Consider the following 18,694-nt stretch of genomic DNA (forward strand, 5'->3'; position numbering starts at 1 on the left):
TTCCCATGTTCTAGGGTAGAGTACAAGCATTTTAGCTCGGGTTACCAGTGGTAAAAAGCCAACAAAAACGGGTTCAGAAAACAGGAGGGGTGAAGGCAACAAGTTTGGAGTGACCCTGCAGAGAGAACCAACTCCAACACAGCGGTACTATTATATTAAACATATTACCTCTGTTGAAATGTATGAGTATTTAGTAGAGTTGCTATGACAAGCTCTTTATGCACAGGCCACACTTGCAGTCTAATAGCTGCCTGCACCATAATCCATTAATGTGTGTCCATTAATCCCTCCCCCCTTTCCATGGTGATGAGTTTTCAGAGCACATTTTTCCGCTTGCAAGACTAGTCTACATTTAGAAATTTACTTTGGTGGGGGAGGCAGCGCTGTGTTGAAATCATGAGGACAAAGCCTCCACTGTCACTTAAATAATAATGTCATTTACCAATCTGCTAAACTTTAATGCACTTAAATTTATTTGCCTCATGTCTCAAACAACAATGCCGTAGCAAGTACACACAACACTCAAGCGACCAGCAAACCATCAGTGGAGTTTCAGATGGCAACATGTTACTCCCTAACAGCAGTAAATTCAATCATACGGGCTACCACTGTACAGTAGCCTCTGTGCATCAGAGAACCACAGATGTTACTAAAACATGTAATTCATCTTGTTTCCTAAACAGCCACCATAGCACGAAAGATCACCCCAGTGACAATGTGTCAGCAGTGATTAATTTGTGCTTGTTGTTTCCGGTGCTGAGCACCGGCACTTATTTTTGAGGGCCGGGGCTTACTCTTCTGCCTCAAGCATTTGCTGCGATCAAAAGAAACATATGGGGAAGACGGGGGGGAGAAAGAAAAACAAAAAAGCGTCACAGAGGAAGAAAGTAGAAAGCTGCAAGAGTGAGCTGAAGGGGCAGGGAGTGGCTTTATATGGATTGAAGAGGCCCGAGATGGCTTCAGGATTACGCTCTCTCAGTATTTCATGTTCACACATTTAATTGCAGCAGCCGCGTGTTTAAGAGGAGGGCTTTAGACACTGGCACCTTTTTATTTATAAATTAAGCACTGTGTGTCAGTGTCGTAGAACACTGACACTACCCACCTTCCCTTTTGTCACCAAACTTGCACATTCCCTACGGTGTGCAGGGAGGTAGGAATGGAGAAATTAGGTTGATATTCTTCAAGAGCCATGCATTTTCAGGGCCCCTTGCGCATGCGCAAAATGCACGTATACATTTTGAAGCAAGCCTGTTCTGTATACTAATGATAAGGTAGCTATCATGGCTATAGCACTAGATGGCACCCGACGCTGAAGCTGCAATGTTTGCCCCGTTCCCTAAAGGTTATTTTCAGGGCCAGTTGAATTAAGCTGCAGAAGAGGGACAGATTATGTGGCAGGTTTGACTAAATTATGCACTGAGAAAAGAAACATATGTGGCACATTTTGTGTTACTTCATTATTTTCTCATGTTTCCACTTGTTAACACTTGTGGGCATACGTTGCAACTCATTAGTAACAGTTTAACACCCAAATACAGAAATAAGAAACAGTAAATTGACCAGTGATCCTATGCAAAAGGCCTTCAACTGTGCTGCAACACCTATCCCTGCACTTTTACGGTTTCAACTGTTTGAGCAACAAACATGTTTTTTTGTTTGTTAGAATTTGCAGTTAATGAAACAGGTCATGGATTATGTGACAAATGCGGCAAATCCATAATGATAAGAAAAACGCTTCGACTGCACAATCGCATGATTCCAATGGCCCTGATTGTTTTTATCTGACTCAGAAACTGGTGCTCAATGTATGTCGGGCTCTGTAAGAAATATCTGCGTAAGAGCATGCTTATCGCTAAGCCTTGGTGCATACACACAACCACCACATGGCCTAAGAGAATGTGCCACTGTTAACACCTGCTTTCTACACCTCGTTAGCTTCCTATTGAGAGCATGTTTTACCCATTCATATTTATACGCACCAACTGAGTAAGACCTTTTGCTCCGGGCTGACGCTGAAGCTGCATAGAGCCGTCAAAGCATGTGCACAATTATACAGACCAGATGTGTATGGAGATGGCCGCTCCAGAAAATTGAGAACAACTGCTGTTGTGAAACCAGGGCAGTACACAAGAGAGAAGGGTCCACACCAGCAGGTAGTTTATGCTGTACACATAGGGGTAAAATACCAGTTTATGCTGTACACATAGGGGTAAAGTACCATGGCTTATAAAAACGTGATCATTACAATAGCTGACTGAAACACCAGGTGGTGATTTTTAGCCCGCTCCCAGCTTCTGTTTTAGAGAAAGAGGCGAAGACCTGAACGTGAATGGAAACTGAACTCCCTGCCACAGTAGATGTGATCCACCCGGAAAGAGGCACTCAATAGTCACGGAGCCTGAACATGACACAATTGACAGTGAATCTCCCATTGATTTGGAGCCACAAGACACTACGGGAGTTATTACAACTTTGGAGGAGGTGTGTATCCGTTCCAAAAGTTACGGTAAAGTGACGGCTATACCACCAGCCGTATTACGAGTTCCATAGGATTATAATGGACTCGTAATACGGCTGGTGGTATATCCGTCACTTTACCGTCACTTTTGGGACAGATTAACACCTCCTCCAAAGTTGTAATAACCCCCCATATGTGTGAAGTTACACACATTTATTTAAGGGTGGACCAGATGGGAACAACGTCCTGCTAGTAGAAGAAAGTATTCCGGAGTGTTGCCTTGGTGCATGCTGAAGATGCCCTTTTCTCTTCTGATGTTTAATTTTCGAGAAGGATTTGCTACTGGTTCTGGCGTCTGTTTCTTTTCACCACAAATGCCGTCAATCCCAGGGCAGCTAAACCAGCCAGGGCCAAGCTACCTGCAATAATTGCGTCATCCACCTGAAAAGAAAAAAAATATTCAGCGAGTTGAAACCACATAACAGCCATGTTCCAACCAAGGCATAAAACAAACGATCAGTAGATTCATTTAATTTCCCCTGAACACTTTTTTCTCCTTGACATTATTCTCTTGATCCCACTTGCTACACTCATTGAGTCCATTCTGACTGAAAAGTCAGGCTTTCGATGTTTCACAGCACAAGTCACCTCAGCCTGACATTACCTAAAGCCCTCATCTCGCGGTAAGCAAAGCCACATATCTCAGAATGCTCCGGTACTCCACACACTGGACGTCTGAAATATGCATGTCTTTGTTCTATGTTCCATTCGTTTTAGTTCTTTGTTATCCACATTTTATTCGATCTCTGATATTGCACGCGCACATTTCTTCCCTGGCGCCAGGATGGCACATCTCAAGACAGATACAACGTATAGTTTTTTATTGCTGACGTTTCATATTGGCACGAACAAGGCCCCGGGCGCATAGTTTTATTCACAGCTCATTATATTCTATATATAACAAATTATTTTAGGATTACACAGTTGGCTCAAAACAACTGGCTGGAACATAAGAGAGCATGGGTGTAATTGCATTAAATTTCCACTTTAATGCAGCAAAAAAATGTAAAGTAGAAAAATAATTTGCGATTTTTAAGTGTGCAGTTCACCAGTCTTCATGGAACATCCCTGAAGGGATATTGGAGGTGACAAGTATATTTCAAAATAGAGCAACATAATATCATGCATGAAGGTATTTCGTCACCATGTGTGTTCAGGAAGTGCCTGAACCGGTGGAAGGATTAAGGGTTATAAAGGGAGCAGTGAAGAACTCCGAAGTTTATGCGCATCATCTAAGAAAGATATAGCAATGAAGAATTTTTATTCGAATCACCGGATTCATGTAAAAGCCCCAAGACATGCTGGGGCATATTTACAAGCCCTTGCGCCACTCTAGCATAATTTTGTTTTATGCTAACATGGCATTAAGGAGGCAATTTCCCCGCACCATATTTACACTTTGTAAACCTTTGTGCCACATTATGTCTGTGCCAGGCATAATGTATGCAAGGAGGGTATTCCCACGCAGGGAGGCCCACAAAAATAGTGCAATGAAAATCACAATTTCACTGTGCCATTTTTTGCATAATTTTTAAAGGCTGCTCAAAGTAGATGTTAAAATGACGCAACCATAATCTGCTATGGGCCTCCATGTGCTTTGCTGGACCAGCATCAACATTTTTGGCACAAGTGCTGCAAAGCGCCACTAGAGCTCCAAAGATTATGAGGTATTGTGGTATTGTGCCCCATGGTGCACTGCACTGTAAATGTTGCGCACCCATGGTGCTGTTAGTGGGTGCAGCTGGGCACAAGAAAATTGGTGCATCAATGCTGATGCGCCACTTTCTTGTAAATATGCCCAGTAGAGTTTATGGAACAAATAGATAGGAGTTTTAGGTGTACAGCATTATATGGTTAATAGGCAGTGTTACAGATCCACCTTGCCTAAATCGGGAGCCATATTTGATGCAGAGAAGACAAATGAGAAATTATCATTTTTCAGAAAAATTGAGACTAGCCTAGTTGGAACACGGGAGCTAGCCTTTAAAGGTCAAAGGCTCTACTTGGGAATTCCAGTGAGAAGGGACTAGCTGTAGTGAAGGCAAAGGACATCACATTGTAGAAAAAGTTTGAAGGTACAAAATAATTTGAGGAAGAAAATGGCCCACAGCTAGACATTTGATGTAGCCTTCAAGGCTAAGGGCCCGATTTAAAGTGCAGAGTACGGCTTGTACTCTATGAGGGTAACAAACTAAAATACTCCATCACCTTGATGGGGTACCTGTCCTCAGCATTTAGAGCTGTCTGCTGTCCTGCAGACATTTCCAGTCATTAGAAGAAGCCATTGTCACAGCCATTCCTTGGATTGTGTTAAAAGTCTGACAGACAGTACTGTCATATTCACGGGCATTCAAACCTATAATATGTTGTTGGTTTCTCCTATGCAGCATGCAGTCATTTAACATTTTTCACTGTCCCTTGCCACCAAGTTTTACCCAGCAGTGATGGACATGGAAAGTTGTCTTTAATATAGAGCAGATGGTAGTATCGCCAAAACTCAAACAGACCATAGTCCTTCAGGTTGTTAGAACACTATCTCAGCAACGGAGCCAGAGTAGGTTCCATCATCGAGATACTGAATGTCTGCCTGCCTGCAAATCAGAAAGATGGATCAAGAGTTGGAGAAAGGTACTCAGGCACAGCTGCAATGGAGTACACTCTCCCTCAAACTCAAAATCAGGCCTTACATTTCTTATTTAATATGTCTTCTATGAATCTGGCAGATTCAACAATTGGATATTGCAATCTAGATTACATTTGTTTATCCAATTTTCATTTATAACAATCAAGGGTTGGCGGGAAGAGAACAAATTCTGTTTTTACATCATTCAGTTTTAGGTATCTATTTCTCTGCCACTATTGATCTGACAGTTAAATAGAAGAAATGGATTAAGAAGTCAGAAAGTGCAGTCTCTTTAAGGTATTAAATGGGGTGGCAGCAGCATAGAGATGATTCCAAATCCTTAGGAAGATCTGAAGGGACCCGAACGGTTCAACATATATATTAAACAAAAGGGCACCAGCATTGAGACCTAAGGACACCAAATGTTACAAGGCTGAGTTTAGAGGGTCACACTTTGATACCCATTAGAAATATAGGACTGAAACCAGCGTAGTACACAATGTTTCACACTGAGCATATCTTTGAGGGTCTAGAGGAGAAATGTGTGATGAATCATATCAAAGGTTGGTTATAACCCTAAAAGCTTAAAGGGGAAAATGTCACTTTTATCAAAGACTTTGGGTGAGAGTTATTACTTTCACCATAAAGGATTTAGGGCCACATGCACAAACGTTTTGCGAGTCGCAGAATGGTCGCATCGCTATTTGCGACTGTTTCAAAAAGCAAAATGGTATGTTCCGATGCCATTTCGGATTCCCAAATAGCGATGCGACCAATTACTGACTCACAAAAATTGCAACTTGAGATTGCGACCCACAATTAAGAAATCGCTTCCCTGCAGTGGGTGTCTCCTTGGTCTGAGTTGACATGGCTGCAGTACCTCCTCTCAGCTGGGTGTGCCTCTGCTGTCTGTGCTGGGTAGACTCTTCCCAGTTCCATGGGGTGTACTTCCTGGTTCTGATGTCATCACTCAGAACAAGGGAGTGCGTTTTCTTCTTTTTTTTGGCACCCGCTCGCAAATTGCCACACGTTCGCAATTTGCGACTCCCGGCAATACCCTTGTGCAATTTGCAAAATCGCAAGTTGTGATATCGCAAATTGCGATGCAACTCCGCATTGAATCTGAAAATGGAATTGCGATTTCTACTTACATCCTGTTTTGCGAGTCGGAAATAGCGATTCGCATTAAGTCACTATTTCCGACTCTCAATTCTGTAGCTTCATACATGTAGCTCTAAGTACTGTGTTCCAGGCAAAAATCTGACTGAAATTCAACGGTAAGGCTATTTCTATATATTTCTTGAACTGAGATGAATTCAATTTCCCATGATTTTCATAAGTCTGGGGATAGGACAGAAATAAACTTGATAGTTTTGGTCACTGGTTGATTTTTTTCAAGTTTCAATACTTTTTATTACTTATCACTTATCAAGTAGTGTCATACAGACTGACAATGTAAAGAAAAAGTCTGGATAAGTTACTCTAACCCCAGCCCTCCACAAGTCCGGTATCAGCTCAAAATAAAGTTTATCACCAAGGTGTTCAATTCACTCACATTACACCTGCTGAATCCTTGACTGAAAGTCTATGTTTCAAGAAAACTAAAGGGTGAGTGGAGGGGAAAAGAGCTGACTCAACAGCTCTTCCACCAACACAATTATATCAGAACAACATCAGGAAGTGCAACAAACAAGAACATGTCAATTTACAACTCAAGGACAATACAAAAAAGTGATGGCTGGAATGCTTGAATTAATCTCAGTCAAAGATAATTAATCAGACTACACCCTCACCATGTTTCATTGCACACATGCCAAATCTGATTAGACCCTGCCATAGGCAAATCAGCCTTCATCCTGGTCCAACAAGGGCAGCCCAGTCCAAACTGCCAAGCCAGGTTCTCTTTAAACCAGAACATAAGAAACACAAGACAGGTTTTATCCTAATTGGGCCTATTGAGTGCGTTGCAGCTTGGTTTCAGTGCTGCAGTAAGCGTGCGCCCATGCCTGGGCATATCCATTGCACTTGTAGCATCCCAATGAAAAATACAGAAAAGTAATGTATGGAATGCCATCAGCCAGTGGTAATTACCAGCAGTATTTTTTAACAGGCATCTCCAGGCCCCAAAATATTCCTATCACCTAATTCCTCCTGGTTCCATATGATCTCCTATTATCTTCAACCTCTACATGAAGCCATCTGATGCACTCTTCACAGATAACAGCATCAAGATACACCAAAAAGCCAATGATAAACAACTCTGTTTAAAGTCTCCTCTGCTTCAGACATCCAAAGCATCATTCACTGCCTGCACTTCATCCAGAGCTGGATGTCCAGCACACAACTGAAGCACAACCCAATATAGACAGAATATCTTTTATTTGTAGAGAACAAAAACACTACATATTTTGCTCAATGACATGAAACACAGTGGCTTAAAATCTCAACTTTCACCAAAGATGCCTGGATTCCCCAGGGTACCAACAACAACCTCAAGAAACATACTGTCAAAAGAATAGATCTTGGAAGTCTATGATGGTGTCGGTGCATTTAGTCTTTGCCGTCCCGGTAGTCTTCAGATGAGAATACCACTTAAGGTGAGGTTGGCTGTCACATGGAGCTTGAACAAGAGGCGTTCCATGTTGGATGATGTTGTGCCTGTGGAGGTGGTCCCGCTGATAGTTGTTTAGTGGATGAAAGTGATTCAACATCTGGGCTTGTGAAGTTTGGCTTGTCTGGTGACCTTGTAGTCAAGATGGATTTATGTGGCGATGTCAGGTGTCGTTGCAGGGTTAGCCTGGTTTCCATAAGGGAAGGTAGGTCCAGGGCATTGTAGTGCAGCAGGTTCCACATCTCTGTGGTGTGTTTGGTGATTGACTAAGTGTTCAAGAGCATGCATTCGAGTGAGGAGTGTTGTGTGGGTAGTTGCAGGACTATGTGAGTGTGAGAGGTGTTGGATGCTGTCAGTGCGTGTATGGTGAGTACTGGGTGTGGGTAAGTCCATGAAAACTTCCAGGAAGTTCAATAGAACTCTCCTTCGGGGTTGTGTGGTGTCAGACAGCAGAGTGTGGAGTGGTGGCCAGGATTGAGGGTGCGGAGGGTCACAGCAGGGTAGGGGCGGGAGGGGAGAGTACTCAGGTACCTGGTGCTGGGCATAGTCCTAGCACAGACAGGCACAGATGGGCTTATCTTTGGGGCACCAGAGGTGCGTCTGTGCTGTGGCCACAATTAAGTAGGTTTTGGGAGGGGGCAAGTGATGTCACTTCCTATGCAGATGGATGATGGGAATTTGAGCGTGATGTCACTTTTTGTTGAGATGGATGACGGAAACTCCAGCGATGTCACTTCTTGTGCAGCTGGATGATGGATAATGGAACTTAACAATGTCCATTTATTGATTTCTGGAGACTGGTAAAGTTGCAAAGACCTTATATATCCTGTAGACAGATCTTGAAAATTGTTCTGTCTTACTGCGATCAGAGCAGGCGGACTTGACAGAGATTCTGCCTAGACCTTTTTATATTGGCTATGTCAACGTTAAACCCTTACTGGTACCTTTTCATTCTAATTCTATTTTTTGTAAGCAGTGGAGATTTCTAGGTACAAAGTGTGTAGGATCCTTACTTGGGGCATGATTTTATAATTGGCCCGTTCTCCATTAGGGCGGTGGAATAAATTACTCCCTCGCACTGATGGAAGTGCCACCAGCCAAATTTTGAAATGTCTGCCGTCCCAGAAGACATTTCAGGCTTTGACAGGAACCACCATCACAGCGATTCCTGCTAATGCTTTGTAAGCTTGATGGACAGCTCTGTCACCACAACCGAGCTGTACATCAAACTTACATTTTTTTAAAACAAATAAAAATACAATGCCCCCTCGCTATGGTAGTGCCCTGTCATAGCGAGAGGGGCATTCAGCACTTTTCAGTACCCATTACCGCCAGGTTTTTCCTGGTGGTGACGGGCACTGAAAAATGTCTATATGTCTTCCTATCTAAATTAGGTGGGTGAACATATATTGTCAAACATCTCCAATGCTCTTACTCCATCTGGCCCTTGGAGGAGTGTGACCATGATGGAGACAGAGTAGTCTCCACTGTCATCAAACTATGGCCTGCCCAAATTTATATCAGGCGGGCAGGTCATTATGTTGGCTGGGAAGGATGGAGTTCCTTCTCTGCCAACATATAAATCGGGCCCTTGATAAGGGTTAAGTTCTGCAGAAATGTGGACTGGATCAAAAATGAGGTAAAACCAGGCCAGAGTTACTTGTTTCAGAGATTTGCAGGGCATTCTGGAGGCAGGATGTTTCTCTCTGCTTCTCGCTGTCAGTTTCTCTCTGACAGAATTGTATGTCCTTTATCTGGTTCACCCTCTGTTAAAACGAAACAAATGCAGTATGGGGCCTATTTACAAACATTTATTTCTTAGATTTACTAATGAGTAAATTGACTACTGCAATAAGAAGTCATTTTCAATTTTTTTTCACCATTTCAGAATGTAAATTCACTTCTAGGAAGTGACTTACATGTCTCCACCCCTCAAAACAGAAGAGAGTAACCTGCTAGAACAGGACTTATAAGTGCAAAGTTACTATTAGTAACTTCACACATGGGTGGAGGTCTCTGCCATCGGGGTGGTGAGGTCCCAGTGATAAAGTATAGGAACAAATAATAACATTTAATCATTATTTTAAAACATTAATACTTTATTTTGTATTTTTATGTAAAATTTAAGTGTGATTTATTTTAAAATAATTATGAACTAAGAAATAAAAAAATGTAATTATACAGCACATTAGCTCATGGATTTAAATGTTTAGTAAGTAAATAAATATATATTATTATATTTATAATTAGTATTATTTAAACTAATTTACAAAATCCCACATCACTACAGTTTTTACACTTTTAATTACACTATTTGTTGAATAAAAGTTCATATAGTTTAGATTTTTATCAAATGTTGTATTTAATTATTTTTAAGCAAAAATAGGAAGAACATTTTTTTTGCTAATAACTTTGGCACAGTTTGACAAATTTGCAAGTAACTTTAAAAAAAATGTTGATTCATCCATCTCAATTTCTTCCTGGAAAGTTTCGCATCAATCAGTGAAGCAGGGAACAAGAAAAGGCTGGGGGTTCCAAAACATTGATTTCCCACGCTGTCTCCCTATAGGAAACCTTGTTCTCTGAAACAGAAAGAAATGTGAAAAAGTCGGCACTATATTCAGACAATTTTGACCTGTTTGCGAGGGGAATGTTTGAATGAGTTGGAAAGTTGGGTATATCTGGATGAATGGCCCAGGGAGTTCTCTGATTGGCCAAGGGAGATTTTCCCCCCATTAGCTACTTTGGTTCTTTGGGAGCGACCGGTCACGAGCTATCTGACTGGCAGGCCGAATAATGAAGAAAATATTGCAGCTGCCATTCCAGGTTTGGAAGCACTGAAAAAGATTTCTAAAGGTAGTAAAAAGGGTCATGGTAGAGACAGTATCATCCCTTTGAAGGACCCCCAGGGGGCAAAAAAAATCATGCCTGCGCATACCGACATACTCCAGCTATACCCAGTGCAGCTTTCCAATGAAGCCCTATGGTACTCCTGTGGGACCCAGTGCAGCCGTCCCATGAGGTACTACGGTACTCCTGTGGGAGCAACATCTCACGATTCACTCCTTTGTTACTGTGGTACTGTGCAAGCTTTCCAGAACAAGCTCCCACAGTGTTACAGTGCCACTGGTAAGAAGCTTGAGTACCCCAGGAGTACCGCAGTACACAAAAAATAATACAAAAAAAACTTTTTTACATTGACTGGCCACTGGGAGTTGGATGGAGGACCTGGCCAGAGGTCAGGTCCCATGGCCAACTCTTTACTGCGTACAGGCAAAAGCTGTGTACAGCAGGTGAGGGGATGGCTGCCCATTGTCGTGTTGGTCCCAGGCCCAAAGCCATGCGCAGGGGGTGTTGTCTGCCCATGGATCAGGTGGCTACTTGGCATGGTGACCTCGGTTGCTTCAAGGAAAGTTTTCTGCTGATGCATCAAGCGAGGGCCAAGAAAAAGGTGGTCGCAAAAGTGTTACTCCCATGTTAATTCCTATAGGAAATTTTGCTCATAGATGCAGAAAAAAGGCTTAAAAGAACTGCACCCAATTTGACAAAAATTTAGAACTTTACTCTAAAAGTGTGCTTTTGTGAGTTGGTGTAAATCTGTTCTGCCATTTTCCAGAAAATTAGTAATTAGAGAGGGGCTTGGGTTCAGCATGAAAGAGTTGAAAAGATTTATTAGGACTGTCTGTGGCTGAATATGCTCTGATTTGCCAAATTAAAGGGGACTAGTCAATCCTGATTAGCCGGTCCCAGCATGAACAATATTTTGAGACAGCCATAACCCTGTGAAAACTGTTGCCCCACTGATGGGATCTGATGAACCATATTTGAGAGAAAACTGTTTTCTCTCACGATTTTCTCGCAGAGCTTATGGAAGGTGTTAATTTATCATCTGGGACTAGATAGAAGCACTGCTTCTGGCTTTAAACTACCAACATACTTTTGGGATCCTGGTGAGCAAACACCAGTAACAACAGTTACATGTTCTATTAATGTCCTGAAAACCCAGAGCTCTACAAAGATATGTATAGTGTCAACTGATTTGGAAGTTGGCTGTGGAACTAGATGCAATAGGAAACCTGTTAAAGCTGATACATTCCAAGTTCCCAGAATAAAGACCCAGTCACATCCATGGATTTATGTATGGATCTGGTGTTTATTCAACTGCCTAATCCTCAAAATAGACAAAACTGTGTTTTCCAGTGTTTACAAAACATGTTGTGTTTTTTCCCTGAAAAGTTATAAAGCATGTATTTCATTTAAATGAGAATTCATCCAGGCTATGTGGTGTCCTCCGATTGACAGTGTGTCCACTTGACTCATGTTAGACTTTTTTAAACATAGAAAGTTTGTGTGTTACACTCTCACACTCACAACTCATTACCCTGTCCCACATCTCATTACTTTGAATCCATTATTAGCACCTGGTTTACAGGGCTAATAATAGATTCAAAAGTAAGATTGATATATTAAAATGTTTTACTAAACAAATTGGTTGAAACAGTTGGGGGTGTAATTCACCTACCTTACTGAATGTCATTGTATGGTCAACTCTGACACTACATAGTATATTGAGAATCCTTTAAATTGTTGTATTACACAAGATTAATTTGTAGCCATTTATTCAAAGGCTTCTGAACTTTGATGCTGTAAGCATTCTTACCACTGCTTTTCTACACTGCATTATCGTGGTGCTGCTGTTGTGTGGACATTGATAGCTGCCACGTGTCTCCAGGATTAGCTGATGTATCACCCATAACAACTGGGCACCTTGCAGCTATGAATTGTGTTGGTATGTGAAAAGTCTTGTGTCATGTTTTCATCACTATTCCATGTGCATGGTGACAGCACTCTTGCAGGGAATGTTTAAAGTCTAGGGCAGTTCATCTGATATTAGTATTGACTTGATAGAAAAAGGGGCTGATCAAAGGAACCATTCTGTATCTCGGGTAAATGTGGCACTATATATTGGCCAAGTTTTTTATGAGCCAGCCATTTTACCAATCAGTGAGATAATGTAACACTGCCAAAAGATCAAATATTGTTTTAATATTGTCAGATTCTTCACAGTGTATAAACTAATGAGATCATTCCTAAAACATTGTTTTAAACCGTGCATCTTTAATCCAAACACAAAACACTGAAAGAAACAAAGGGAAGAAGACACACTATTTTAATGGCATCCATTAACAACAAAACTCAAGCAGAATAATTTTAGAATAGTCTTTTTTTCTGCTACCTTGTGTAACAAAGTTACATTTTGTAGGCCACTTTAGGAAGAAATAAAAAATGACTAATTCACCCCCACTTTCCTTCCTTTGAATGGCATTTTAGTTTGTGGTTATGCAGGTGTTTATCAGCATATACATTTTTACACTAATGAGGGTTGTTTCCCTTGCAGTTGGGTCTTTTAATTTATTATAGGTTTAAACCTAAAATAGGTCAGGCTAAATATGTGCAATAACTGCCTTTAAATCACATGTCACAATTATAAGATTATTTACCAGAACATGCAGATTTGGGTAAAATAAGCACAAATATCTGCATGTTATTCCCCCCAAAATTATAATTCTTGTAGTACTATGGATGCTAAGGGTTAGGTATTAGGCAGAGTTATATGGACCATGCCACTTCGATAAGTCGACCCAGATGAGGGTGGAACTGACCTGTTTGCTCTTCTTGACCCCATATCTCAGTTCAGTAACAAAGTGTTCACAGTTGCTGCTGGTCAGGGTGTAGGTCATCTTCTGTCCAACAAGCGCTTCGGCCATTCGTACAATTTGTGACCGGGGCAGTGGTGAATATTCAGTGTCGTACTTGTTGTGAACGCGGTATTTACAATCCCCTGCCACGTCCTTCAGAAGTTCCTTCTTCACCACGGCTGCTTCATCAAAGACTGACATGATGCTTGAGGAGCCAGCATATTCACCTGCAGAGAGAATAATGGGGAATAAGCAGTGGGTATGTTTGTTGTGCAAAGAAGAACAAGCCTCGCTATCAAATGACTTGGATTGAGAACCTAGATGTTCTGCATCCATTCTCCTTCATTGTCTCTTACAATTGTAGATGTAAACCAAAGAGGGCTTCCAAGACTGTCCTATCTAGCCAATGTTGTTATGGTGTACTGCACAACACCCTGAGGCTGCTTCAGAGAGCAAGCTGTGTTTCAGAGCGCAGAATGTGCTGTTTCTTGCTGGAATGATCTCTCACGTTTTCCCCCATACAGTCCCAAATCTGAAAACAGTATTCTTTACATACAGAACAGATGTGACCTTCGGATGCCTCAAAGTCTTTCTTGTTGAGTTTAGCATGCTCTTTGAGTTGAGCATGTTGATTTGGGATTAGCAGGTTATTTTAGGATTAGCAAAATACTGAAAAAACTCTTACTGTCTGAGAGCATATCTTAGAAGCGTAAAATGTCCTTCACTTCATCTTTAATATTATAAATGCCATGGAGGTTCTCTTGGCTGAATTTCCTCCATGAAGCAACCCCATGGTGGAAGCAATTTAGAAGGTGGTTTCACCTGTGGATTTAGCTTTTTCCTCTTAAGGAGTTTCCATTGTTGGCAAACTATCAATACAGATCACGAGGCCTGAAGCGGCATCCTTTGATACAGATCCTCTTCTGAATTAACTACAGTCCGCTCTCTACACTCAACAATGGTATTAAATAGCTGATTACACTTCTACTTATGTACGATACAAGGAAAAGGCAATAGCTCATCTGTAGTTAGAAGTCAGCATATACAGGAAATGCAGATTTTATTTTTATAAATAATATTTAAACATTTCGACTACTCTGCACCAACACTAGCATAAACCCAGGTCCTTTCCTCTTGGATATTTGTGCCAAACCTTATCCAGGGTTGCAAAACATTTACTTGTTTATTTATTGATGGCATTTGTATACCAAGCTGCATGATGGAGAAGCACCTTACAAGCAGCTGAGAACATAAGTATAGTAACAGCATGGTCTCTGGATAAGAAAAGACGAAAAGTTATTTTTTTCGCTCAGTACATTGAAAATATGTGAATTTTAAGGTCCTCATGGAATGCCAACAAATTTGGTTTGCGTCAGAGTTGTTAAGGCAGTTGTCGCTTCATGTCCTAAGAATGCATTTGCTGAAAGTAATTGTACACTGACTTTTACCGAAATCATTTGTATTTTTCAAACTAACCTATGTATTAATGGGTCACTTCACAAAATACAGAATTGCAGTGGTTCATAATTTCACCTAGCTTTTAAATATTAATGAAGCAAGTCGCAAATTGCAACCCACTACGATTGGCTACAATCTCAGGCATGGTGGCCTGAGGGGATCAGCAGACCACAACATCCCTGACTGTTTTTCAATAAAGCAATCTTTTTTTAAAAGGCAGCTCATTTATCTAAATGGAAAAAAAGGATGCATTAAAAAGAAAAATTAAATGCTTTACATACATGTTTTATAATTAAGCAGTGCTCAATTAGGCCACTGCCTTCTTCTACAAAATAAATGTTTTTTGAACATTCACAAAGGGAAGGAGTCCTTAGAGGACCCCTTCCTATTTGTATATGGGCTAATACCTCTTTTGGGATCACAAAAGATTAATACATACCACAAGGAATCGGTATTTGGAAGATAATTTCTTAGCAAGCTCCTTCCAAATAGCGACTCAGAATAGCTTGTTTAATCCATTTCATGATTTTGAACACCTCTTCTAAATCATTCAATGGGCTTTCACATTTTAAAAAGGGTTTTAGTATTGCATACCCTCTAATTTACTCAATCAGAGGATTTGTAAATGCTAAAACAGTCAGTACATGAGGACGCAACATCCATATTATTTATTCTTAGCAGAAGAAAGGCTTTTTAAGTGTTGTGGATGTGTTGTGCTTTCTGGGATCGAAAAGAGACTAAGGGCCTCATTATGAGTCCAGCTGTCCATGGACTGCCAGAATAGTAGTGGCGATCTGACCGCCGCCGACAGGGGTGGTCCGACGCCACATTATGACCATGGCGGAGCCACCACAGTCCGACTGGCACCGGCAGGATGCCACCAGCCGACAGCCTAGCGGTGGCGGTAATATAATCCGCCAGGGCAGCGCTGCCCTACGGATTACCATGCAAAGGCTGGTGGAAACAGGGTATTGTGGGCCCCATGGGGGCCCCTTCACTATCCATTCACTTGTCACCGAGTTACGGGCAGTGAAATGCAAGAAGAGTGCTGTTGCACCTGATGTACAGTAACACTGCCTCTGGCTCAATTACGAGCCGGGGTCAATGTTGTGGCCTGTTTCCCGCTGGCTCAGAGGGAAACTCATAATTGGGCCAACAGGCAGAAAACCAGAGTGGTGGTTATCCGGCCCAAAATGTTTGGAGTGCGGCCTCCGCCACCCAGCAAACTCGTAACTAATGCTTACATTTGGCTTTACTGTCTCTCTCACTACAGAATACAAGAAAAGGTGGGAGATAATATATTTTTTATCATGTTGTCGAGGATTTGGTATGTGTAATGCTCTGGATTTTTGATTGATCATTGGCAAAGCAGTAGGTCTTGCCTTGGAGATCTGCTATTTTTGATAATTACTTACACCTCATTTTGTAGACATGAAAGTGCTTTTCATTTCTTTTTAGTTACTGATTCAGGTTTGATAAATAATTAAGAAGAAGAAAAACAAAGGTGCAAAACTGTGGGCAAGCAGAAGCAGTTGGGTGTGGAAGGAAGCAACACTGGCCATGGAAGAAATATGGGGAAAGCGGGGGATCAGCAGCAATATTGGGGTTGGGAAAAGCAACACAGAGGACACAAGGGAGTAGAAGCAGCAGTGAGCGAGAGGGACGGAGGGAGAGGATGGAGGAAGCAATGGGGAGATGCACATGGGTGAGCAAAACATGGAGGAGGGTGGTGAGAAGTAGTTGTGCAACGGGAGAGAAGTGGAGAAAGAAGACAGCTCAAAAATACACACACTGTCATGGAGTGCTTAACACAAAAGGGCAAAGACGTTCTTGAAAAACAAGCAGTTTACACCTTGAATGCAACTAGCTCAAAAGAGATGCAAGTAGACAATCTGACAAGCTGAGGCACGAATAAGAAGCAGGCAAATGAGAGAGACAAGGAGAGACAAGAAATGCCAACAAATGATGAGCAATAGAGAGGCTCCAAGCCCCCCGTTTGTTCTTGACGAGACATAATGGGGGTCATTCTAACTCTGGCGGGCGGCGGAGGCTGCCCGCCAGAGTTCCCCCCTCCAGAATACCGCACCGCGGTCAGGAAACCGCTGCGGTTATTCTGTGTTTCCCGCTGGGCTGGCGGGCGACCGCCAGAAGGCCGCCCGCCAGCCCAGCGGGAAACCCCCTTCCCACAAGGAAGCCGGCTCCGAATGGAGCCGGCGGAGTGGGAAGGTGCGACGGGTGCAGTTGCACCCGTCGCGTATTTCACTGTCTGCTGAGCAGACACTGAAATACTTTGTGGGGCCCTCTTACGGGGGCCCCTGCAGTGCCCATGCCATTGGCATGGGCACTGCAGGGGCCCCCAGGGGCCCCACAACACCCCATACCGCCATCCTGTTCCTGGCGGGCGAACCGCCAGGAACAGGATGGCGGTATGGGGTGTCTGAATCCCCATGGCGGCGCAGCAAGCTGCGCTGCCATGGAGGATTCAGCAGGGCAGCGGAAAACCGGCGGGAGACCGCCGGTTTTCCTGTTCTGACCGCGGCCAAAACGCCGCGGTCAGAATGCCCTGCGGGGCACCGCCAGCCTGTTGGCGGTGCTCCCGCCGACCCTGGCCCTGGCGGTCAAGGACCGCCGGGGTCAGAATGACCCCCAATATGTCTTGCAACTGGCAGTGCATTCACTGTCTAGTAGGCTTCAAACTAAAAGTGATTGTCCAAATTTATACACAGGTGTTAAAGGTAAAGTTCTAAAACCTTTTGTCAGTCAGTTAATGATGGCAAGTGGAATACATTTACAAGGTAAGAATTATAACCGTAGTTCCTCATACCTGAGTTAGGTAAGACAGTGCTAAAATGCTGAGGAGTTGCTATACAATTTAGAATGCAAGTTTCTCTTAGCTCCAATGCTCTGTAATGTAATGTCCTTTTACATCTGTCTTTTATTTTGGTTGAAAATTTTACCGGGCTAGATCTATTGTAGCTTTGACAGTTGTGTATGATACAATGATATGTTCAGCAATGGCCAATCAACCTAATCATTTATGTACCTCACAATGTAAGGTAGTAAGACCCGTATTGAGTGGCCCGTTAATGTAATAGGAATCTTTAAAAGTGCACAACATATAACAAAGCACTACTAAAACTGGTTCTGAGATGTCAATGAATATTCTGTGCTCATGGTGAAGGAAGTCATAATATATGTGTACAGTATATTCATTAAGTAGGTACTATTCTTAGCTCGCGAGAACTTACCTGTGCCTGGACCTTCATCCATGCAAGCCCCATTCGGACCCTGCTCAACCGTGCCAAAGCTCCCATCTTACTCCTCCCCTGGTAGCTGTCTCTCTTTTACACCTCCTCATGCTAGTTCCAGCCTTTGTGTTTTGCCATTTCCCTTCTGAATTTTTAATCCACTCACTCGTCATCTTGTTCTGTTTTATGCCATTTTTCTTTGTCACTGCCCTTTAATCCTTTGTCTCTTTGTCACTGACCTTTGTTTGTGCCATTTCTCGTTGTCATTGCCCTCTGTCAGTGCATCTTTTCTTTGTTTTGTTCCTTTTCTCTTTTGCATTGCCATTTGTTTGTACCTTTTCTCTTTGTCACCGCCCTTTTAGTGCTTTTTTTCTATCTTTGTTTTGTGTCTTTTCTGTTTTGCAATTGCCCTTTGTTTGTGTTCTTGGTTTATGCCATTTCTCTTTCACTGCCCTTCATTGTCCTCCCTATTTTCTGCTCCCCAAGTGCACCTTACCATACCAACTGCAAAACACTCATCGATGACTTTGGAAA

At 42.3% G+C, this 18,694-nt stretch overlaps 1 protein-coding gene across 2 annotated transcripts in view; it reads right to left on the reverse strand.

Moving 5' to 3' along the window:
• Window positions 1-450: 450 nt before the first annotated feature.
• The window catches only part of LOC138260006 (phospholipase A and acyltransferase 3-like), a 72,251-nt gene continuing 54,007 nt past the window's right edge, over window positions 451-18,694 (reverse strand). For both annotated transcript variants that reach the window (XM_069208056.1, XM_069208055.1), the window contains 2 exons: window positions 13,419-13,681; window positions 451-2,902 (listed from right to left, as the gene is read on the reverse strand). In XM_069208056.1, the coding sequence (XP_069064157.1) occupies window positions 2,801-2,902; window positions 13,419-13,681 (365 nt within the window). In that variant the 3' untranslated portion in view covers window positions 451-2,800. The remainder of the gene's footprint in view (window positions 2,903-13,418; window positions 13,682-18,694) is intronic.

Source organism: Pleurodeles waltl, chromosome 9 (genome assembly GCF_031143425.1).
Source record: "Pleurodeles waltl isolate 20211129_DDA chromosome 9, aPleWal1.hap1.20221129, whole genome shotgun sequence".
In the NCBI taxonomy this organism is placed as follows: domain Eukaryota; kingdom Metazoa; phylum Chordata; class Amphibia; order Caudata; family Salamandridae; genus Pleurodeles; species Pleurodeles waltl.